Source organism: Pongo pygmaeus, chromosome 13 (assembly GCF_028885625.2).
Source record: "Pongo pygmaeus isolate AG05252 chromosome 13, NHGRI_mPonPyg2-v2.0_pri, whole genome shotgun sequence".
In the NCBI taxonomy this organism is placed as follows: domain Eukaryota; kingdom Metazoa; phylum Chordata; class Mammalia; order Primates; family Hominidae; genus Pongo; species Pongo pygmaeus.
The window spans coordinates 50,898,595-50,923,007 of record NC_072386.2 but is presented as its reverse complement, the minus strand read 5'-3'; the positions used below and the strand labels follow the sequence as shown (position 1 = coordinate 50,923,007).

Here is a 24,413-nt window from a genome sequence, read left to right as displayed (position 1 = left end):
TATCTGATGACGCTTGACTTGAGTTTCACAGTTATAGGTACATGTAGACCTAAATGTGAAAGACAAGACTTTAACACTCTTAGAATATAAAGTAGACCATTTTTATGTCCTCCAGTAGGGAAATTTTTTTTTTTTTTTTTGAGATGGAGTCTCACTCTGTCCCCAGGCTGGAGTGCAGTGATGTGATCTTGGCTCACTGCAAGCTCTGCCTCCTGCCTCAGCCTCCAGAGTAGCTGGGACTACAGGCACCTGCCACCACGCCTGGCTAATTTTTTGTATTTTTTTTAGTAGAGACGGGGTTTCACTGTGTTAGCCAGGATGGTCTGGATCTACTGACCTCGTGATCCACCCGCCTTGGCCTCCCAAAGTGCTGGAATTACAGGCGTGAGCCACTGTGCCCAGCCTGACCTCGTCTCTTAAAAAAAAAAAGATTGGAGGGCAAGTTACAGGATAAGAGAATATATTTACATGCTCTTGTGCACACATGCTCTCTCTGTCTCTCTCTCTCTCTCTCTCTCTCTCTCTCTCTCTGTATATGCCTACATATACACATACACATCGAAGAGTATTCTCCTTGGATATATAAAAGAATATATAAAGACTTCTATACATTAATAAGAAAAAACCCAACAATGCAATAGTAAAATGATAAAGAGACTTGAATAAGTACTTTATAAAAGAGAGTATCAGTGAGCTGGGCGCGGTGGCTCATGCCTGTAATCCCAGCACTTTGGGAGGCTGAGGCGGGTGGATCACCTGAGATCAGGAGTTCGAGACCAGCCTGGCCAACATAGTGAAACCCTGTCTCTACAAAAATACAAAAAATTGGCCGTGGTGGCAGGCACCTGTAATCCCAGCCACTAGGGAGGCTGAGATAGGAGAATTGCTTGAACCCAGGAGGTGGAGGTTCCAGTGAGCTGACATGGCACCATTGCACTCCAGCCTAGGGAACAAAAGAGAAACTTTGTCTCAAAAAAAAAAAAAAAAAGTATCAGTAAGGTCAGTAAACATATGGATGAAAAGGTTTCTTTCTTCATTTATTCAGAAAATACAAATAAAATTCACACTTGAGTACCATTGTTCACTTAAAGACTAAAAGTTAAATAATGGACAGTATTAGGTGATGATGAAGATGTGGAGGAATGGGAACTCTCGTATGTTGCAGTTGGGAGTGCAAATTGGTACAACCACTTTGGCAACAGTTGGCAATATCTATGAAATTTTTACTACACGTATCCTACGTGTCAGTAATTTGATTCTTAGAAGTGTCTGTGCCCTCTCCCCTTTCTTCGGTCTCCCTCTCCTTCTTTTTTCCTCTCCCCTTTCTTCGGTCTCCCTCTCCTTTTTTCGGTCTCCCTCTGTTGCCGAAGCTGGACTGTACTGCCATGATCTCGGCTCGCTGCAACCTCCCTGCCTCGGGCTCCTGTGATTCTCCTGCGATTCTCCTGCCTCGGCCTGCGGAGTGCCTAGGATTGCAGGCGCGCGCCGCCACGCCTGACTGGTTTTTGTATTTTTGGTGGAGATGGGGTTTCGCCGTGTTGACCGGGCTGGTCTCCAGCTCCTGGCCTCGAGTGATCTGCCCGCCTCGGCCTCCCGAGGTGCTGGTATTGCAGACGGAGTCTCGCTCACTCAGTGCTCAATGTTGCTCAGTCTGGAGTGCAGTGGCGTGATCTCCGCTCGCTACAACCTCCACCTCCTAACCGCCTGCCTTGGCCTCCTAAAGTGCTAAGATTACAGCCTCTGCCCCGCCGCCACCCCGTCTAGGAAGTGAGGAGCGTCTCTGCCTGGCCGCCCATCGTCTGGGATGTGAGGAGCTCCTCTGCCCGGCCGCCCTGTCTGGGAAGTGAGGAGTGCCTCTGCCTGGCCGCCACCCCGTCTGGGAGGAAGTGAGGAGCGCCTCTGCCCGGCCGCCCCGTCTGAGAAGTGAGAAGCGCCTCTGCCCGGCCGCCCCGTCTGGGAGGTGAGGAGCGCCTCTGCCCGGCCGCCACCCCGTCTGGGAGGAAGTGAGGAGTGCCTCTGCCCGGCCGCCCCGTCTGGGAGGAAGTGAGGAGCGCCTCTGCCCGGCCGCCCCGTCTGGGAGGAAGTGAGGAGCGCCTCTGCCCGGCCGCCCCGTCTGGGAGGAAGTGAGGAGCGCCTCTGCCTGGCCCCCCCATCTGGGAAGTGAGGAGCGCCTCTTCCCGGCCGCGCCCTCTGGGAGGTGAGGAGCGCCTCTGCCCCGCCGCCACCCCGTCTGGGAAGTGAGGAGCACCTCTGCCTGGCCGCCCCATCTGGGAGGTGAGGAGCACCTCTGCCCGGCCGCCCATCGTCTGGGAAGTGAGGAGCGCCTCTGCCCCACCGCCCCGTCTGGGAGGTGAGGAGCGCCTCTGCCCGGCCGCCCCGTCTGGGAGGAAGTGAGGAGCGCCTCTGCCCGGCCGCCACCCCGTCTGGGAGGAAGTGAGGAGCGCCTCTGCCCGGCTACCCCGTCAGGGAGGAAGTGAGGAGTGCCTCTGCCCGGCCGCCCCGTCTGGGAGGTGAGGAGCGCCTCTGCCCGGCTGCCACCCCCTCTGGGAGGAAGTGAGGGGCGCCTCTGCCCGGCCGCCCCGTCTCGGAGGTGAGGAGCGCCTCTGCCCGGCCGCCCCGTCTGGGAGGTGAGGAGCGCCTCTGCCCGGCCGCGGCATCTGGGATGTGAGGAGCACCTCTGCCCGGCCGCCCCGTCTGGGAGGTGAGGAGCGCCTCTGCCTGGCTGCCACCCCGTTTGAGAGGAAGAGAGGAGCGCCTCTGCCCGGCCGCCCCGTCTGGGAGGTGAGGAGCGCCTCTGCCTGGCCGCCCTGTCTGGGAAGTGAGGAGCGCCTCTGCCCGGCTGCCCCGTCTGGGAGGTGAGGAGCGCCTCTGCCCGGCCGCCCATCGTCTGGGATGTGAGGAGCGCCTCTACCCGGCCGCCCATCGTCTGGGATGTGAGGAGCGCCTCTGCCCGGTCGCCCCGTCTGGGATGTGAGGAGCGCCTCTGCCCGGCCGCCCTGTCTGGGAGGTGAGGAGTGCCTCTGCCCGGCCGCCCTGTCTGGGAGGAGTACCCAACAGCTCCGAAGAGACAGCGACCATCGGGAGCGGGCCATGAGGACGATGGCGGTTTTGTTGAAAAGAAGAGGGGAAGTGTGGGGAAAGGAAGGAGAGATCAGATTGTTGCTGTGTCTGTGTAGAAAGAGGTGGGCATAGGAGACTCCATTTTGTTCTGACTAGGAGAAATTCTTCTGCCTTGGGATGCTGTTGATCTATGGCCTTTCCCCCAGCCCCGTGCTCTTTGAAACATGTGCTGTGTCAACTCAGGGTTAAATGGGTTAAGGGCGGTGCAAGATGTGCTTTGTTAAACAGATGCTTGAAGGCAGCATGCTCTTTAAGAGTCATCACCACTCCCTAATCTCAAGTACCCAGGGACACAAACACTGCAGAAGGCCGCAGGGACCTCTGCCTAGGAAAACCAGAGACCTTTGTTCATGTGTTTATCTCCTGACCTTCTCTCCACTATTATCCTATGACCCTGCCATATCCCCCTCTCCGAGAAACACCCAAGAATGATCAATAAATACTTAATTAAAAAAAAAAAAAAGAAATGATACTGAGATTTTATAGGAAAAAAAAAAAAAAGTGTCTGTGTATGCATGGATGTTTTAGAGACCCATGTGCATATATGCACTAGAATATCTGTGCAAGAATATTAATAGCATTATTTGCAATAGCCAATAATTAGAAAAAGCCACATGACCAGCAATGGTTGTCAGTTTATAAATACATAAATATTTATAAGACAAAATACTGAGTAGGAATGAAAATCAAAGAACTTCAGCTACGTAGGCTGTTACATTTGTTTATTTATTTATTTATTTAGTTTGAGACAGAGTCTCACTCTGTCACTCAGGCTGTAGTACAGTGGTGTGATCTCAGCTCACTGCAATGATTCACCTGCCTCAGCCTCTGGAGGAGCTGGGATTACAGGCATTGACCACCACGCCTGGCTAATTTTTGTATTTTTAGTAGAGATGGGGTTTCACCATGTTGGCCAGGCTGGTCTTAAACTTCTGACCTCAGGTGATCTGTCCACGTTGGCCTCCCAAAGTGCTGGGATTATAGGAGTGAGCCACCGTGTCTGGCCTAGGCCGTTATATTTAAATCTCACAAAATATGAGTGAAGTATAAAAGATAAACCTCAAGTAGTATATACTGTAGGGTTACATTTTTATACATTTGCAAAACTGGTGTATAGGTATGCATATAGAAGCATAAAACTAAAGCCCAGCAATGAAGTGATTGCCATAAACACCGTAATTGTGGTTACCTCTTGGGCAATAGGGAAGATGTAGCTGGAAAAGGGCGCTTGGAGGGCCTGTGTCGTGCCAGCAATATCTTGCCTCTTACACCTAGGCAGTAGGTCATTTGGTGTTTGCTTTGTAATAATTCACAGAGCTGTGTGCTTGTGATTATGCATTTTCTACATGTGTGCTATGTTTTTCAATAAAAAACCTTAAAAAGATTGTTTTAGGCCAGGCACGGTGGCTCATGCTTGTAATCCCAACACTTTGGGAGGCAGAGGTGGTCGGATCACGCTGTCAAGAGATCGAGACCATCCTGGCCAACATGGTGAAACCTCGTCCTATTAAAAATACAAAAATTAGCCGGGCATGGTGATGCGCACCTGTAGTCCCAGCTACTTAAGAGGCTGAGGCAGGAGAATCGCTTGACCCCCGGATGTGGAGGTTGCGGTGAGTCGAGATTGGGCCATTGGAGTCCAGCCTGGGCAACAAGAGGAAAACCCTCTCTCAAAAAAAAAAAAAAAAAGTTTGTTTTAAAAAAATTAAAACAACTTCTAAAGGTGGTAAAGTGGCCAGGTGCAGTGGCTGATGCCTGTAATTTCAGCACTTTGGGAGGCCAAGGCAGATCAGTTGAGCTCAGGAATTTGAGACCAGCCTGAACAGCATGGCGAAACCCCATCTGTAACAAAAAGAAAAAAGAAAAAAGGTTCCAGCAATAGATCATGAATTACTTCATGACGTTGTATGTTCTATTTTAATTAAATTAAATTAAATTAATTTATTTATGAGACGGACTGTCGCCCAGGCTGGAGTGCAGTGCTGTGATCTTGGCTCACTGCAGCCTCCACCTCCTGGGTTCAAAGTGATTCTCCTGCCTCAGCCTCCTGAGTACCTGGGATTAGAGGTGCCTGCCACCACGCCTGGATAATTTTTGTATTTTTAGTGGAGATCAGGTTTTACCATACTGGCTAGGCTGGTCTAGAACTCCTGGCCTCAAGTGATTTACCCATCTCGGCCTCCCAAAGTGCTGAGGTTACAGGTGTGAGCCACCACGGCTGGCTGTTACCTTCTAATTTTAAATCCTATCAATATGTATTTTTGGTCTTAATGTTTTCTGCATCTTTTCACTCTTAGTAATTAAGTACTTAAATACTACAGGCAAACACTGGTGTGCTGAGGCATCTTATACTGGCATTTGAGAGTTGATAGTGCACATCTCTTCCCAGCTGCTTATGTAGTGATGTCACGTTGGTAGGTTCAGATTGGCCATGGTGGAAACAGGTAAAAGCTACAAATCAAGGTTTCCTCCACCTTTCTGGAAAGCTAGTTATTAAAGATCTACTAGCATACCGCTGTGCTATTGCCATATTGTGTGAGAAGTCTATAAAGAATATAATGTTGGCCGGGCGTGGTGGCTCACGCCTGTAATCCCAACAGTTTGGGAGGCCGAGATGGGTAGATCATGAGGTCAGGAGTTAAAGACCATCCTGGCTAAGATGGTGAAACGCTGTCTCTACTAAAAATACAAAAATTAGCTGGGCGTGGTGGCAGGCGCCTGTAATCCTGGCTGTTCGGGAGCCTGAGGCGGGGAAATCGCTTGAACCCAGGAAGGCGGAGGTTGCAGTGAACTGAGATCGCACCACTGCACCCCAGCCCGAGTGACAGAGTGAGACTCAGTCTCAAAAAAAAAAAAGAATATAATGTTGACCATGTATTTACTTATTTTTCTCATAATAATATAAACAGCACATAGGAACTTAGATCATATTCAATAAAGATGAACTTCTTTGGGGAGGAAATTATTTATGTAAACATAATCTCATCTTTTTTTGTTTTTCCTGAGACAGAGTCTCACTCTGTCACCCAGGCTGGAGTGCAGTGGCGTGATCTCGGCTCGCTGCAACCCCTGCCTCCTGGGTTCAAGCGATTCTCCTGCCTCAGCCTCCCGGGTAGCTGGGACTACAGGCGCGTGCCACCATGCCTGGCTAATTTTTGTATTTTTAGTAGAGGCGGGGTTTCACCATGTTAGCCAGGTTAGTGTTGAACTCCTGACGTGGTGATCCGCCTGCCTGGGCTTCCCAAAGTGCTGGAATTACAGGCGTGAGCCACTGTGCCCTGCCAATTTCATCTATTGAGAGGCAGGTTAACATAACCACTCAGTGTGAATTCAAACTGTTTAAATTAGAATTTCAGCTCAAGTAGTCTTTAGCCATTTTAACTTCAAATTATTTTACTTCTGTGTGTCTTTCAATTTTATCTTTAAAATCAAGATGTTAATAGTACCTACTCAAAATGAGTTTAATACAAGTACAGTGTTTGGGATAGTGAGTACTCAATAAATTTTGCTATTGAATAACATCATATTGCTTTATTGCAAATGTTCATCTTTTTTTTTACACACTTGTCATAGAGATACTGAGAAATTCTTCAGTTGTATTTTATCAGAATACTTAAAAGCTAAATTACTTGGAGTATTTTCAAGATGATATTTTATTTCATTATTTTATTTTTAGGTGATTCCTCCTAAGGAGTGGAAGCCAAGACAGTGCTATGATGACATTGATAATTTGCTCATTCCAGCACCAATTCAGCAGATGGTCACAGGGCAGTCAGGACTGTTCACTCAGTACAACATCCAGAAAAAAGCGATGACTGTGAAGGAGTTCAGGCAGCTGGCCAACAGTGGCAAGTGAGTAGAATCAGTTTGCTATTTCTGTTTCCTTCAAAGATTTATGTAAATATGTTAAGAAACAAAGTAGACAGAGGAGCTTATAAATGAAAAGCAGGAGTCTCCCATGCAATTTTTCACCCTTCATTGAACTGTTTCTGTTTTCTGTTCTTTAGGTAGTTGCCTGAACATTTGACTTAGAGTTAAAGAAATTGCTCTTTATTTTATTATCTCATTCCTAGTAGTTATAAGTGGAACTTCTTATCCTATAGTTGCCATGAGTTTTTGATTCTACACATGATTCATGTTTGTTGGGCAGTTTTTTTGGTGTGTGTTTGATAATGTTTAAGCCTTAAATGATTTATATGTATTAGAAGATTAGTACTTTTAAAAGCAAACCTTGAATGATTTGAAAGGCCACCATTGCATTAGTTATTTATTGCTGTGTAACAAATTATCCCAAATTGGCCAGGCATGGTGGCTCATGCCTGTAATCCCAGTACTTTGGGAGGCCGAGGTGGGCGGATCACCTGAGGTCAGGAGTTCAAGACCAGTCCGATCAACATGGAGAAACCTGGTCTCCACTAAAACTACAAAATTAACCATGCGTGGTGGCATGTGCCTGTAATCCCAGCTACTCAGGAGGCTGAGGCAGGAGAATTGCTTGAACTCAGGAGGCAGAGGTCGCGGTGAGCCGAGATCACACCCTTGCACTCCAGCCTGGGCAACAAGAGTGAAACTCCGTCTCAAAAAAAAAAAAAAAAAAAAAAAAAAATTATCCCAAATCTTAGCTGCTTAAACCAACCCATAATTTCTGAAGGTCAGAAATCTGACCTTCAGATTCTGCCTCACGGTCTCATGAGGTTGCAGTTAGCATGTTGGCTGGGCTACAGTCATCTGAGCATTTAATTGTGGCTGGAAGATTCTCTTACAAGAGTGCTCCCCTTTCATGGCTTTTGATGGGGTCCTCAGTTCCTTGTCATATGTACTGCTCTTCATATCGTGGCAGCTGGCTTCTCCCAGAGCAAGTGATCTGAGAGAGATAGCAAGAAGGAAACCACATGTCTTTCCTTGCCCTATTTCAGAAGTGACACACTGTCACATCTGCCATATTCTGTTTGTTACAAGCCAGTTGTTAAGTGTAGCCTACACTCAAGGGGAGAATGAAGCTCTACTTCTTGAAGGGAGGAGTGTCAATGAATTTGTGGGTATATTTAAATATTGTCACAATTATTATTATTAAACTTCTTTTAAAAAATTCTGATATGATAATTAAGGCCCCAGATGAAAGCATAAATCTTACAAAAACAAAATAAAATAAAACCTGAAAGACCAACCAAAAATCATAGTTTCCGAATTCCCTGGATGGGTGTGAATGAGATTAAGACTTTGGATGAATTTAGGTATCTTCCTTTAAAAAAATTATATTTGACATTGTAAGCACATGATGCTACTTGAAGACTCTTATTTCTGCATGTTAAATTCCTACTATGGAACATTCTGGCTATTCCAAAGAAATTGAAAATTTTATGTTTAATATAATTTGAATCATTTCTTTTGAATTTTTTGGGTAGGTATTAATAGAGTTTTATTCTTTCAGATCTTATTAATCGAGAGCATGAAACTTTCAACAAAGATTGGAAGCATTTTCTTTCGAACTCTTCCAGAATTCTTATATAAGTGCAATGCTGTTGAAACAAGGTTGCAGAGGCAATTAAACCTGTTTACGAGTATAAACTATTGACTGTTTTCTGTTACTATGTTTTAGTACCCATTTCCAGTGTCTCTCTTAAAGTGTTAATTGAATAGGTTAGGTCATTGAGTAATAACTGCTTGGCTCCTTTGATATTTCAAGGGATACTTACTAAAAACTATTGTTAATACTCTTGATAATTATCGTAACTGCCGTAGGAAAGGTACAAAGTGCTATGAGGTTTCAAAGGAATACAAGGCTTCTGTGGTTGTTCATAAGGAATGGGTATTTTCATTTTGTAGGCACTATTGAGATGGATTTTGAAGGATGGTCAGAAACATTTCTACCAGTTACAAAAGTAATATGTGCTTATTTAAAATTTCAAAAATAGGCTGGATGTAGTGGCTCATACTTGTAATCCCAGCACTTTGGGAAGCCGAGGTAGGTGGAATGCTTGAACCCAGGAGTTCGAGACCAGCCTGGATAACATGGCAAAATCCAGTCTCTACGACAAATACAAAAATTAGCCAGGCAGGTGGTATGTGCCTGTAGTCTCAGCTAGCAGGAGGCTGAGGATTGCTTGAGGCTGGGAGGTCGATGCTACATGAGTCGTGATTGTACCATTGTACTCCAGCCTGGGTGACAGAGCGAGACCCTGTCTTGAAAAAAATAAATAAAATTTCAAATATAGCAATATATAACTTTAACTCTAAGAGGCAATCATTGTTAGTATTACTTGGCAATTCAAAATATTAGTAAGACTTGAGCCTTGAAGTTCTTTCTTCTCTTGTTATAAAGAAACTTTGATCATCCTCTCTAGCCCATTTGATTATTTCAGCATGGTATCGGTTTTCTACTTCAAGATAATTTTACTGAGTACACATTTTATACATATCTCTGTCGAATGATTACTCTACTGGCTTGGTTGTAGATTTACTCTTTCTGAAGATAGCCATTCAGGTGATATTGTTTTGTGTATCACTGTGTACACAGTGCTTGGTATAGTATCTGGGATATGGTAGGTACTTTTTCAAATGAATAAATAGTGTTATAAAAACTAAAATCCACTTAAAATGGTATAAATTTTTAGGGAAATTGTAAAGATTTACTTATTAACAGAATATACGTTTCTTGACATTCTGGGGTTTAGAGATGGTTTAAAAAATATTTGGTTTTTTTTTAGTTGTAAAATGTAACCATTATGGGAAATTATTTGAAAAATTATTTCTAGCTTTAATTTTATTTCTTTTGAAGTTAATTTACGCTGGGTACAGTGGTTCACGCCTGTAATCCCAACACTTTGGGAGGCTGAGGTGGGAGAATTGCTTGAGCCAGGAGTTTCAAGACCAGCCTGGTCAACAAAGTGAGAGCCTGTCTCTACAAAAAATAAAAAATTAGCCATGCATGGTGGCATGTGTCTGTAGTCCCAGCTACTCAGGAGGCTGAGGCAGGAGGATTACTTGAGCCTGGGAGGCCGAGGCTTCAGTGAGTTGTGATTGCACCATTGCCCCCGAGCCTGGGTGACAGAGCAAGACCCTGCCTCCAAAAAAAAAAAAAAAAAATAAATAAATAAATAAATAAAGTTAATTTGTCTTTTGATTTGGACTAGTTTCATTATAATTGTTGTAATGTTAAACAACTTTTGAAATTCATATTTTTTGTATTTCTTCTGCCAGTTTCACGTAGAAATTTATTTCAAATGCCAAGGAAATGGATTTCTAAGCCTCAAGAACCAATGCTCTTACTTGTCAACACAGAGCTGTGCCAGGATTACCTGGTTGTGGAATGGTCATGTTATGAGATTAATTTTTGTTGGAGACAAGAGGTTTTTGGCTGGTGTGTCTTTTTTTTTCCTGAGACAGAGTCTCGCTCTGTTGCCCAGGATGGAGTGTAGTGGCGTGATCTCGGCTCACTGTAGTCTCCGCCTGCTGGGTTCAAGTGATTCTCCTGCCTCAGCCTCCCGAGCAGCTGGGACCACAGGTGTGTGCCACCATGCCTGGCTAAGTTTTTTGTATTTTAATGGAGATGGGGTTTCAACATGTTGGCCAGGCTGGTCTCTAACTCCTGACCTCTGATCCGCCCACCTCGGCCTCCCAAAGTGCTGAGATCTTTCCATTCATCTGTTTTTCTTTAGCACATGACCTGGCATTGGTACACCGTCTGTAATGTACTCAGTCTTAGCAGTAGAGAAGATGACATGCTCATTTGGTTGATAATGAAATGTCCAAAGAAAACCTAGAGATTTCCGATATAACTCTAATATAAAAATTTATAATGGTAGGTAATATGAATCATGTTACTGGTGTGTACTTTCCTCTAGGCACAGAGCCAAGTGCTTTCCATAATTATCTGATGGAGCCCTCACAACAGGCTTCCTGTTTTTTAGAGGAATAACTGAGTTCCAGAGAAATTCAGCCCCGTGTCTAGGGTTATGTGGCTTATGAATGGAACCCTGAGTTTAAACATGAGTAGCCTGGCCCTGGAACTCACCTCTTAAGAACTGTACTGCAGTGAGTGAGAGGTTCTGGGTAAGAAGATAGGATTGAATCAGTATCGGGCAAATTTACACTGGATTTGTGGAATACCTGTGATTGTCCATTAGGAAGGACAATCCATTAGGAAGGACTCTGATCAGATACTAGCCAAGTCATTTATTTTGTTTAGAATTAATATTTGTTTAATATATTTAAGGATTTTAGAATTTAACTTCAATGGACAATACCAAACTCTATCTTTCTCTCTTAGAGTTATGAGTTTTAAAAAATTGATACTGCACATGCCTGTAATTCCAGCTACTCGGGAGGCTGAGGCAGGAGAATCGCTTGAACCCAGGAGGCGGAGGTTGCATTAAGCCGAGATCATGCCACTGCACTCCAGCCTGGGTGACAGAACAAGACTCTCAAAAAAAAAAAAAGTTGTCACTGATTGAGTGCATAGTGATAGATTGGTCTTGGTATAGGTGTAAAGCAGATTAGGGCTTCAATTTCCAAAAATCTTGGAAGTTTCTGTAGAAGTCCTAATAAACAGCATCTCTGCTATCTTCTTCTTTCTGATCATTCTGTGTTTTGGGGCAGTGGTCCCCAACTTTTTTTGCAAGGGACTGGTTTCGTGGAAGAGAATTTTTCTATGGATGGGAGTGGCAGGATGGTTTCGGGATGAAACTGTCCTACCTCAGATCATCAGGCATTAGGTTCTCGTAAGGAGTGTGCAACCTAGACCCCTCACATGCACAGTTCACAACAGGGTTCATACTCCTGTGAGAATCTAATGCCACTGATCTGACAGGAGGTGGAACTCAGGTAGTAATGCTCACCTGCCACTGACCTCCTATGCATCCCTGTTCCTAACAGGCCACAGACCCATACTGGGGATTGGGGACCCCTTCTCCGGGGAATAGGGATGTACACCTGTCTCTGTCACCTGACTCTGATGTTTAGTTAGCTTGCTTAGCTTGTGCCTGGAATTCCCAATACTACTGGAACCTACTAGCAGAAGTGGTGGAATGATGACAGATTAATGGTGCTTTCTTGCTAATCCTTTTTTTTGAAAACATTTTTAAGGCTGGGCGCGGTGGCTCACGCCTGTAAATCCCAGGACTTGGGAGGCCGATGCAGGTGGATCACCTGAGGTCGGGAGTTAGAGACCAGCCTGACCAACATGGAGAAACCCCATCTCTACTAAAAATACAAAATTAGCCAGGCATGGTGGTGCATGCTTGTAATCCCAGCTACTGGGGAGGCTGAGGCAGGAGAATCCCTTGAACCTGGGAGGCGGAGGTTTCAGTGAGCCGAGATCGTGCCACTGCACTCCAGCCTGGGCAAAAAGAGTGAGACTCTGTCTCAAAAGAAAACAAAACAAAAACATTAAAAAAAAATAATTTTTAATTCTTTGGAAAATAGAGAGAGGGTCTCACTACCTAGGCAGACCTTGAACTCCTGAGCTCAAATGATCTTCCTGCCTTGGGCTCCCGAAGTGCTGGGATTACAGGTGTTAGCCACCACACCCATCCCATGCCCATCCTTTTTATTTTTGACTGTGCTTTAGATTCTAGTGTTCTGGGTAAATTCAAATTGTTCTATATTTTAAATACAGTTGTTAAATTAAGTTGTTTGGTATTTTGAATACAGCTGTTACATTATTTGGTATTCTTGTTACACAGATAACTAGTTTGGGGTCCCCAGTATAGTGAGTGTAGATGTCGGTTATTCTGTAGTCAATCTAAAATGTCCAGTATGCTTTATTAGGGATTCTACTACTGCTAAATACCTTTTTAATTTGGTTTCATTATATTCTCATCTGTTTCTTTCTTTGCTTATTTTCTTCCTGAAGAAACATTGATATTCCTTTTGTGTGGTAAGATTATTGTTCAAATTCCTAATAATACAGAGAAGTAAGTGCTTTTCTGTAATTTCTATGTGAGAGATAACCATTAATATTAATAATTTGGTGTACATTTCTTTCTAATGACTTAATGTACAATTACAGGTTTTTAAACATGTAAATAGGATATAGTATACACACTATTATGTAACCTGATTTATTCACTGTGGATAGAATTTGATGTCAGTATCTTGAAAGATCTATCTTGTTTTATATTCTGTATTTTTTTTAGCTGATTACTAGTTGATGGATATAAGCTTGTGTTTTCAATTAATGCTGCAGCAAACATCCTGGGTCAACTGTCATTGTACACATCTCTCTGTTAGGGTGAATTTCTACATTTAGATTTTGGGTCAAATATATCAATTTTTAAAAAGCTTTTTATATGTGTAGAAAAATTATATGCTGGAATGGTTTTGCCAGCTTATATTCCCACTCTAGTTGTCTAAGAGGTGTCATTATTTTCTTGCCATTAATATATTCAGCATTTACCAATCTAATAACTGCAAAATATCTTACTTTAACTTTACTTTCTTGGATTATTAGCGAGATTATTGTTTGTCAGTGTTTCTCTAAGTGTTATGTCATTTTTATATAAATACAAAAAATTTCTTAGCATAGTATAGTTGATTAAAGATTTTAAAAATACTTTGAAAGCTAAAATAATGACTTTTAGACTGCTTTTCTGCTTCTATTGTTTTCATGAAAGTAGTTTTCTAATAAAATGTAAAGTGATACTGAGTTATTTAGCAATCTTAAGAATATTCACATAGCTACGTAAATCAGTTTGTATGTTTACTTGTTAGATTTGACAACATGCAGTATTTTCGTTTTGGTAGGATTTTGTTTTAGAAAGTGATTTAAATCAATTTGGTGGGAAAAACCCTAAAACTGACTTACTGGTTTGTACATTTTTGTCATCTACCTTTTACAGATATTGTACTCCAAGATACTTGGATTATGAAGATTTGGAGCGCAAGTACTGGAAGAACTTAACTTTTGTGGCACCCATCTATGGTGCAGATATTAATGGGAGCATATATGATGAGGTACATTCATATTTACAGTGAGTTTTGTAAAGAATCACTGGATGTGACAGTTTTGTTACCATTTAAGCAGTTTAGAAGTGTTCTTTTGTTGTGCTTTTGGGTGATCCATAATTCCTCAAAGGACAACAGGAAGTATTCATCAGTAGGATTTCTGCTGCTGATATTTTTCAAACTGAGGCTAGATAATTGTACAAATATCTGAAATTGTTCAGTAGTAACATGGTATGTGGTTATCTGGCTGATCTTTTCATTACATTAAAACTTTTTAAAGCAAAAATAGATTATAAAAATGTTTGGAAAACAGGAAATATGATCCATCATACTGACACCTTAAAGCAGAAGTAGTATTTTAGATATATTTTTCCAGTACTTTCCCTCAATCATTAAAAAAAGTTATGTTTGAACAGGCTTATATTGTCTTTTTTTTTCACAGACAAATTGTAATAATTTTTTTCTTTTTTTAAAAAAGTACATGTTATTACAGTCTAGCCATTTTAATGGGGGCGTAATTCATTGGTTATATTCTAATTCTTTTTGCCTTTTCCTGATATTTTAAAACCCTAATTCTAAAAGTTTTTTGTCTTTTGAAACCTTCTATGCCCTCTCTCATTATTTTCTTTTTTAATTTATTTTATTATTTCTTGAAATTTTTATTTCAAAACATACGGGGTCTCAGTATGTCGCCCAGGCTGGTCTTGAACTCCTGAGCTCAAGAGGTCTAACTGCCTCGGCCTCCTAAAGTGCTGGGATTAGAGGTGTGAACCACCACGCCTGGCCCATTATTTTCTTTCTAAAAATTTCTTATCTACTGAAAGGTGGAACTAGTGCAATATACACCTGGATATCATTCACTTAGGTTCACCAGTACAGGTTAAGCATCCCTCATCCAGAAATCCAAAATCCAAAATGCTCCAGTGAGCATTTCCTTTGAGCATGACCTTTGAGCATCATGTTGAAACTCAGAAAGTTTGGGATTTTGGAGCATTTTGGATTTTTCAGATTAGGGATGCTCAACCTGTAAGTATAATGCAAATACTCCAAAGTGGGGAAAAATCTGACATCTGAAAGACCTCTGGGCCCAAGCATTATGGATAAGGGATACTTGATCTATAGTTAATATTTTGCCACATTTGCTTAATGTTTCTTTGTGTCTCTTTATCTCTGTTTCTGTCTTTCTTTCTCTCTTTGATGTATGATGCAGACATCACGATAGTTCACTCTGAATTATATAAGCATGTGTCTTTTAATTACAAGAGAGTTTAACATTTATATATTATCATCTAGTGTATAGACCATATTCAAATTTTCCCAGTAATGTTATAACTGTCCCCCCGCCCTCCTTTAAGGATTCAGTCAAGGATTCCCCTTTGTAACTATTAAGTGATCTATGGGGTATACTCAAATATTAGGTGACTATCTGTCCCCAACAGCCTTTCATTCAGTGGATTTGACATCTATGGCATTCATTAATAATCCTTGCCTTAATTCCATTATTATATTATTTTAAAGCCTTTTTTATTTTGAAATATAAAACAAGCTAGAAAGTGCATAGAACATAAACCTAGAGCTTTATGAATTATTGTAAAGCGAACACCTGTGTACCATTTCTGACACCGAGGAAAACATGACCAGCACCGTAGAATTCCCTTACCTGCTCTGTTACCTACTATAGGCTCCCCTTTTCTTCCAAAGGTAACTAGATATTCTGACTTGAAGGTAATCATTTTCTTCTTTTATTTAACAGTACAGCTCAGTGTGGCCTGTTTCTGAATTTTATATAACTAGAATCATTCAGCGTACATTCTTTTATGTCTGGCTTCTTATACTTCATACCTTATACCTTCTTAGATACCTTATATATACATGGTTAGCTTTAGAAGAAAACGTTTTTTCCAGCTTACACTTCCTATAGCAATGTTTTCAAGTTTCCTTTGCCCCACATCCTCCCTAATACTCAACATTGTCATTTCTTTAATTTTAGCCATTCTGTTGGTGTGTGTGTAGTCGTATCTTTTGATTTTAAGTTGCATTATGATTTTTTTCCCCTTATGTTCACTGACTGTTTGGATTTCCCCTTTAGTGAAGTGCCTGGATTTCCCCTTTAGTGAAGTCTCTTATACACTTTTCTTTTTTGTCATGCTTTTTTTTTTTTTTTTTTGGCTTAAGTTCCCTTTTCTGTGGTTTTAGTGATTCTTATTGGTTTATACTTCTTTATATATCCTGAGTATGAGGTAGTAGCACAGTTTCAAATATGAATTTTTAATTGAACAATGTTATTTCAAAGACCATTCTTATTTTTGAAGATATTGTATGATATTGTAGAATTGTCATATTGGATGGAATGATGGCTATGTAATTTTCTTAACTTATCAATTAAAGATGCATATTGAAGGATATATGATTGAAATAACATGAGGGTTGGGATTTGCTTTTCAATTACTTAAAAAAATAAAGTTGAATGGATACAGATGAAAGAAGATTGGTCCCCGCCCCCCCTCCACCCCCCCAACACACACTTTTTTTTTTTGAGACAGTCTTGGTCTGTCACCCAGGTTGGCATGCAATGGCATGATCATGGCTCACTGCAGCGTTGACCTTCTGGGTTCAAGCAGTCTTCCTGCCTCCACTTCCTGTGTAGCTGGGACTACCTGCAGGCGCCACCATGCCTAGCTAATTTTTAAAATGTTTTCTGTAAAGACAGGGTCTTCCTATGTTGCCCACGCTGGTCTCAAACTCCTGGGCTCAAGCGATCCTCCCTCCTCAGCCTCCCAAAGTGTTGGGATTACAGGTGTGAGCCACTGTGCCCAGCCCAGCAAAATATTTATAATTGAAGCTAGATGACATACTGGTGTTTTAAATACGTATATGTTTGAAATAGTAAAAATAAAAGTTAAAAAAATAGCCTTTCCTCATTCTGCATCTGAATTTTTACGAGTGTAAGTAATCTCTATGTTGTGAATGTATTGTTTATTAAAGTAGTATATGTACATGTAGGAAAATTGAAAAATACAGAAAAATGTGAAGAAGAGAATAAAAAATTGCTCATAAGGTTATCAAACAGGAATAACCTTTTTTTTTTTTTTTGGAGACAGAGTCTCACTCTGTAGCCCAGGCTGGAGTGCAGTGGCGCTATCTTGGCTCACTGCAACCTCCGACTCCTTGGTTTAAGCTATTCTCCTGCCACAGCCTCCCAAGTAGCTGGGATTACAGGCACGTGCCACCATGCCCAGCTAATTTTTGTATTTTTAGTAGAGACGGGGTTTCACCATCTTGGCCAGGTTGGTCTTGATCTCCTGACCTTGTGATCCGCCTACCTCAGCCTTCCAAAGTGCTGGGATTACAGGTGTGAGCCACCGCACCCTGCCCAGGAATAACCTTTTTATGATTTCCTTTTGGTCTTTCTGTTTTATGTGAGTGTGTGTATAGATGCATGCCTGTGTTTGCATGCGTGTTCATGTTTACCGCCAAAGAGTTGAGAAGGTTTTTACAGTTTTTTGGCTTTTGAAGAATTTCCTGTATTGCTTTCCAGAAGGATCATTTCAGTTTCTTTTAGCACAGGCCACATCTAGACTACCAATTTCAAATTGTACCTTGTATTAAATGGTAGATTTTTGTTTGTTTCAGTTTCAAGTGTATTCTTTGCTGATTTATTCTTTAGCAATAATAAATTTCTTATGAGCTAAATGTAAGTTTAGCTGTTGTGGGCAGGTCATTAGATATTGCCCATAGGCAGGGGCAAGTTATGCATATGTGTGATAAAGGTGAGGGCTCAGAGAGAGGCCAAGAGCAGGTTCTAGTGCTTAGAGCAATTGTCTGGGAAGGGTGTGGCAGCAAGTAGAACATGTAGGAAATTGATGGTGAGGGATGTGGGCAGATGGGAGTGGGCATATTGGAAACATTTGTGTGGGTCTCGTATCTTTATGCTCTTACCAGTAGGCTTTCTTAAGGAATGTACCGTCTTGCCTTGTTAAACCAGCTTCTGTGCGATTTCCATTGGAATGGGTGAGGCAGTTTAAGTACTGTTGGCCTTTTACACTTAACAAAACATGGGGCCCAGAGAGGGTCAAGTGCTTTTCCAAAGTTGGGAGGCTAGTAAAAGGGCCATGACACGCTCTTATCCCCCACACCAGTATTAGAGAAGTCGTTATGCATAGTCAGTCTCATAGTTGTGGAAATATGTAAAACTAGGTCTTTGTCAACTATATATTGCCCCTGAGCTGATGGGTGTATTTTGTACTTTCTCCATAGTTTCTTCCTGTGTGTTGTATCCTGGCAAATGTTCAGGCTTCTGAGAAGAAGGTTGAGCTGATGGGTCATCCAGATCCTGGACTGAAAGTTGCACGTCTGAGTGCTTGAAAATAAAATAAAACTCAATCTTAAGTTTTTTTTTCTTTTTTTAAACCACCTTTTAAGATAACCTTTTTGTTCCCTTATTTTTGTATATGTAATTAAGAGTTAGAAGCAGCATGTTTGGGATCATTTTCAAAAAATTGATACAAAAGTGTCCTGAATTAGCTGTATGTATTTGGTAGTGAAATAGCATAAGCATTGACTGTAAAGGTGAGGTTGATGGACTTTGGTTTGCAGTGCTTATCAATTTACTGCTTGTGTTTGAAAGCCATTTACTCATTGGCATTGCTTCAAGGGAACATTGACTTTAGACTTCAGATTTGTGTAACTTTTATTATTAAAATCCAATGAACAAAATCCACTGGTTTATAAACACGCAGTTTTAAAACATCCTCATCGTTTACAGGTTTTAGAGCTGGGAATCTACCATTTTGGTAGGACCTACAAGGCAGTATTTTATAGAATTTCTGCAGGCTCTGTGGAAGCATTTAGCAGCTCCTGAGCTGGACTGACATTTTCATGCTTTTGCAGCATAAAGAAAGACATGAGAGGAGTGTTGTAAACTGCTTCTGGTAAACAAAACCAATCATACTCAAGACACCTAAATTCAACAAATTAAAAATAACTTGTATTTACCCCCGTTGAGGTAGACGAAGAATAACAAAAGAAAAGAGTGCATTAAAGGGCATGATGCAGAGTGAGTGTAATAATAGCTTACTGTCAGGAATGTTTGAATTCATTGTAATGAATGTGCATTTAAAAAGCCCGTGGATTGTTTTGCTGTTGACTGTCTTATCTTTACATTGTTTAATTCTTTAGTTCAGTATTTAAATTGTACCAAGAACTGGTTTCTCGTGGTTCATGGCATTATTTTGAAAGGAATTATAGAGTCATCAAATTGCAGTTTACTTTTTCCTTAAATTTCTAGTGGTAGCTATTTCCCTTAATCTTAAAAGAATGGTAAGAAAATTGTAGCCTTTTTTTGGTGGGGGTGGGAGTTCTTGGAGAGGGTGACTAAGTTCCAGTGAAAGGAGAGAGAGTGAAAGGTGAGACCAGAGCTAGGTAAATTGAAGGGTGAGACCACACCTGATAGTGTCAGTATTTTTGCTGAAATTGCAGGTTGTTTGCTGATCAGGAGCATAGGAGGATGAGAAAAAACTCGAATAGCAGCTGTGGGATATGGGAGAGGGGCCTGAGACAAGGCTGTGGGCCTGGGTGGTGGATCTGACCCATGGCCCCACAGCAGCCCCACCTGCTTTGTTTCAGAGTCTGAATTTTGTCTCTTAGCCCCAGGCAAATCTTTTAAGGAGCAGAGAAGGTGCCGTGGTAGTTTTGATCCAGCTGGGATATAGCATAGGAATTAGGGGTGAAGGTGTTTTTAAAAGACTAGATCAGAATAGTCATCCTTGACAGAAGAGGGAGAGGGCCTGGAAATCCCCTGGCTTGTGTCTTGGCCTCTCTCTCTCTTTTTTTTTTTAATTATACTTTAAGTTCTAGGATACATGTGCACAACGTGCAGATTTAATACATAGGTATACATGTGCCATGTTGGTTTGCTGCACCCATCAACTCATCATTTACATTAGATATTTCTCCTAATGCTATCCCTCCCCCAGCCCCCCAACCCCCAACAGGCCCCAGTGTGTGATGTTCCCTGCCCTGTGTCCAAGTGATCTCATTGTTCAATTCCCACCTATGAGTGAGAACATGCAGTGTTTGGTTTTCTGTCCTTGTGATAGTTTGCTGAGAATGATGGTTTACAGCTTCATCCATGTCCCTACAAAGGACATGAACTCATCCTTTTTAATGGCTACATAGTATTCCATGGTGTATATGTTTCACATTTTCTTAATCCAGTCTATCACTGATGGACATTTAGGTTGGTTCCAAGTCTTTGCTGTTGTGAATAGTGCAGCAGTAAACATACGTGTGCATGTGTCTTTATAGTAGCATGATTTATAATCCTTTGGATATATACCCAGTAATGGGATGGCTGGGTCAAATGGTAATTCTAGTTCTAGATCCTTGAGGAATCACCACACTATCTTCCACAGTGGTTGAACTAATTTACACTCCCACCAACAGTGTAAAAGCATTCCTATTTCTCCACATCCTCTCCAGCATCTGTTGTTTCCTGACATTTTAGTGATTTCCATTCTAACTTGTGTGAGATGGTATCTCATTGTGGTTTTGATTTGCATTTTTCTGATGACCAGTGATGATGAGCATTTTTTCATGTGTCTGTTGGCTGCATAGATGTCTTCTTTTGAGAAGTGTCTGTTCATATCCTTTGCCCACTTTTTGATGGGGTTGTTTGTTTTTTTTCTTGTAAATTTGTTTGAGTTCATTGTAGATTCTGGATATTAGCCCTTTGTCAGGTCTTAGCCTCTCTTTCATTCTTTTTTTTTTTGAGATGGAGTATGCTCTGTCGTACAGGGTGGAGTGCAGTGGTGTGATCTCAACCTTCGCCCCCGGGTTCAAGCAGTTCTCCAGCCTTAGCCTCCCGAGTAGCTGGGATTACAGGTGCATGCCACCACACCTGGCTAATTTTAGTATTTTTAGCAGAGACCGTGATTCGCCATATTGGCCAGGCTGGTCTCTAACTCCTGGCCTCAAGTGATCTGCCTGCCTTGGCCTCCCAAAGTGCTGGGATTATAGGCATGAGCCGCTGTGTCTGGCTGGCCCCTCTTTTATTCTGCTGCTGCTTTCAGAGCTTGATTTCCTTAGGTTATACTAAAAAATCTGAACACCATGGGCAGTAACCTATGGCAACAGTAACACAACTTAAGCAAGTTATTTTTAAAACCAAAAAACCAAGACTCTCAAAGGCATGGGGCAAATCCAGCCTTTGGGTATATATTGAAGAGCAGGGTTTGGCTGTCAAGTTCTTCCTTTTGCTGGTTTTTGTAATAAAGCTTTCTTGGAGCCCAGTCTTTTTCATTTGCATATTATATATTATTGCGCTACAGTGGCAGAGGTGTGTTAGTTGTGACAGATTATATGGCCTTCAAAGCCTAATATATTTACTGTTTCTTTGCAGAAAATGTTTGTCAGGATAATTATTTGTTCTTGGGGAAGGGTGTACAATCCTTTTTGAGATGGATAGGATATAAATAAAATTGGAATGTTCTCAGGAGGATGAGATTAATATAATTGACTACATTGATTCATTGCAAGAAAGAAATTGGAGTGTTTGGTGATTTCAGGAACCTTCTGTAGTTAAAACAAGATCTTAGACATAGAGCCATCTTTGGTCCTGAGTAAGTCCTAGATGATTCTTTGGAAACAGTACATACATATAAGGAACTTAAGATCTGGATTTTTTTGGTTATGTTTCACTAAGGGCTGGTCTGCCGATGAAGTTTTAATTAGCCTTTGTTAACTGCCTTTACATTAAAATACTCAGCCTTCTGTTAGAAGCATCATGGGAGTTTCTTCGGGAAGCAAAACAAACACACAAAGATAAAGATAAAAGAGGGACCGAGAGAAAATAAGATTTGGCTAAAGGACCTGCAAGTCAGCAGATGTCTGTAGAAAAGACAGAAAGTATAACATTGCTGAGATGGCCAGTAGCCATGTACACCTGCATCTACCTTTGAAGGCAGAGCTACATCTCTTTTTTTCTGTGTGTGAGAGCTAAGAATAGACATCAACATTACCTACGTTAGTACAGTGCGAAGGATCATCAGGCTTGTGTTCTGTCCTATTTTGGGCTGCATTTCTAGCGATACCTATTGTATAGCATAATGATGATTCTTATGATAATGCTTCATTAAATAGAGGTATAAAATGAAGTTCTACATGTTTTGCTCATGCTATTACCTTCATAATCTGTAACCCTAGATGGACCTCCCAGTGTATCATGTGTATTCAAGTCGTCTTTGCAAGATTTTCCCTTTGCTGAGCAGTGACACATAGCTCCTTCCCTCATCCTCATCTCTATCCTCCCTCATGCTGGCTTTCTAGTTTAAATGCCTCATAGCATAACATGCAGGTCAGTCTTCAGTGGCCCCTTGGAACCAATGTTTTGCACCAAAAGGGGGTAGCTTATCCTCATTGTCAGAGTACCCATGGAGCAATTTAGTCTTTGGATTCTGTAATAAACCTATGGGATAGCATTTCATAAAGACTGAGAATTTCCTGTGTGTGTAACCATCTTTGATGATAGTTTTCTGCAGGTCACTGCAGGAAGGTAGCCACACTTCACTGTGAGGGGATGCTGCCCCACCTCTCCAACTTCTGCTATCTCACACTGTTGTTGGATCTTTCAGACCATTTTGCACTTGCTTTGAAACTTAGCTCCTTCACTGAATCATGTTGCTCCTTCGTTGCTGCTGCCTCTAGATCTCCAAAGGTGTCCCCCACCCTCTCCTGTACCAGCCAGATAATCACTGGTCTCCTACCCTGAGAATGGCCATGAGTCCACTGCAAAAGGAATTTCTTTAGTTTTTCAAAATCTTGAGTCACATGGTGAAGCTCTTCAGGAGCAACTCTGCTATGTTGAAGAGATTGGGACATGTCAAGTTAATATCTGATGGGCCTCCTTCCTTTAGTACGCGCCATCACTTCCAACTGTTTGTAGGCTTCTGTAGGTCTCATATGCTCACTTACTTTCTCCTTGGGTTTTTCTACTTTTTCAGGAGACATTTTCACTCATACTGATGGGAAGATGACAGCAGTAATGCCAATACTTTTAATATGGGAGCTAGAAATAATCCTTTTGGGAAAATATCTGAGATACAACTTAGCTGCAGACTGTATTCTCTGACCTAGATTTGTATACAGCTGAAACAGTTCTGTTGGTGGACACCATCATAGAGAGTCTTTGATTTGGACAGTGAATATTGGGTAAAAAAATTATTGTAGCAAATATTTGGAAAATGATAACAGAGGATGAAGTTTACTTGTATTTGTTTTTGTGGCATTTCTTTTCGTGGCTATTTCTTCTGCAGTAGACTCTGAGTTCATTGGTGACAGGTGTCATTTCTCATGTACTCTCTAGCTCCAGTCCCTAGCATAGGGTCTGATGAGTGCATGGCATTGGAAAAATAGCTGTGAAAAATATTGTGATCTGATAACAGACTGCAAGAAGATGGTCTAGTTACAGCAAGAGGCTTGGGGAGGGCTTCGGATGAGAAGGGTGAAGAGGGTTCAGGTGACCTTCCCCAGTGTACATTTTTCTGAACTCTATTACTCCAAGACAATAGTTCTCAAACTTTCAGTCTTAAGGCCCTGTTACAATCGTAATAATTATTGTGAACCTCAAATAACTTTCATTTAAGGAGGTTATATCTATTCTTTTTTATTGTATTAGAAATTAAGGCCGGGAGTGGTGGCTCACGCAAGACTCCGTCTCAAAAAAAAAAGGAAATTAAGAGACTGTTTAAAAAATATGTAATTCATTAAAACAGTCCATTACATATCAACATACATTATTTTATACAAGGTGACTATAGGGTAGAGAGGAGCAGACAGAAAAAGAAAAGGTGACTGTATTTCCCCAATTAAAAAATTAGTAGGAAGAGTCACATTATTTTACATTTTTCAAATCTCTTATGTCTAGCTCAGTAGAAGATTGTGGCCAGGTACGGTGGCTCACACCCATAATCCCAGCACTTGGGGAGGCCGAGGCGGGTGGATCACCTGAGGTCAAGAGTTCGAGACCAGCCTGGCCAACATGGTGAAACCCCATCCCTACTAAAAATACAAAAAAATTAGCTGGGCGTGGTGGCGTGCACCTGTAGTCCCAGCTACCCGAGAGGCTGAGTCAAGAGAATTGCTCAAACCCGAGAGGCAGAGGTTGCAGTGAGCTGAGATAGTGCCATTGCACTCCAGCCTGGGCAACCAGAGTGAAACTCGGTCTCAAAAAAAAAAAAAAAAAAAAAAAGCTGGATTTTTATATCAGCTTCTACATTTAATCTGTTATAAAGTCGTATGTCTTATAGCTTCTGGAAAACTCTATACTCATGAGAGTGAAAAAGGGAAATACT

General features: G+C 41.6%; 1 protein-coding gene across 11 annotated transcripts in view; it reads left to right on the top strand.

Annotated features, from left to right (window-relative positions):
• Positions 1–24,413, top strand: part of KDM4C (lysine demethylase 4C) — a 451,156-nt gene that overhangs the window by 82,470 nt on the left and 344,273 nt on the right. For all 11 annotated transcript variants that reach the window (XM_063649534.1, XM_063649532.1, XM_054502416.2 and 8 more), the window contains 2 exons: positions 6,797–6,972; positions 13,959–14,073. In XM_063649534.1, the coding sequence (XP_063505604.1) occupies positions 6,797–6,972; positions 13,959–14,073 (291 nt within the window). The remainder of the gene's footprint in view (positions 1–6,796; positions 6,973–13,958; positions 14,074–24,413) is intronic.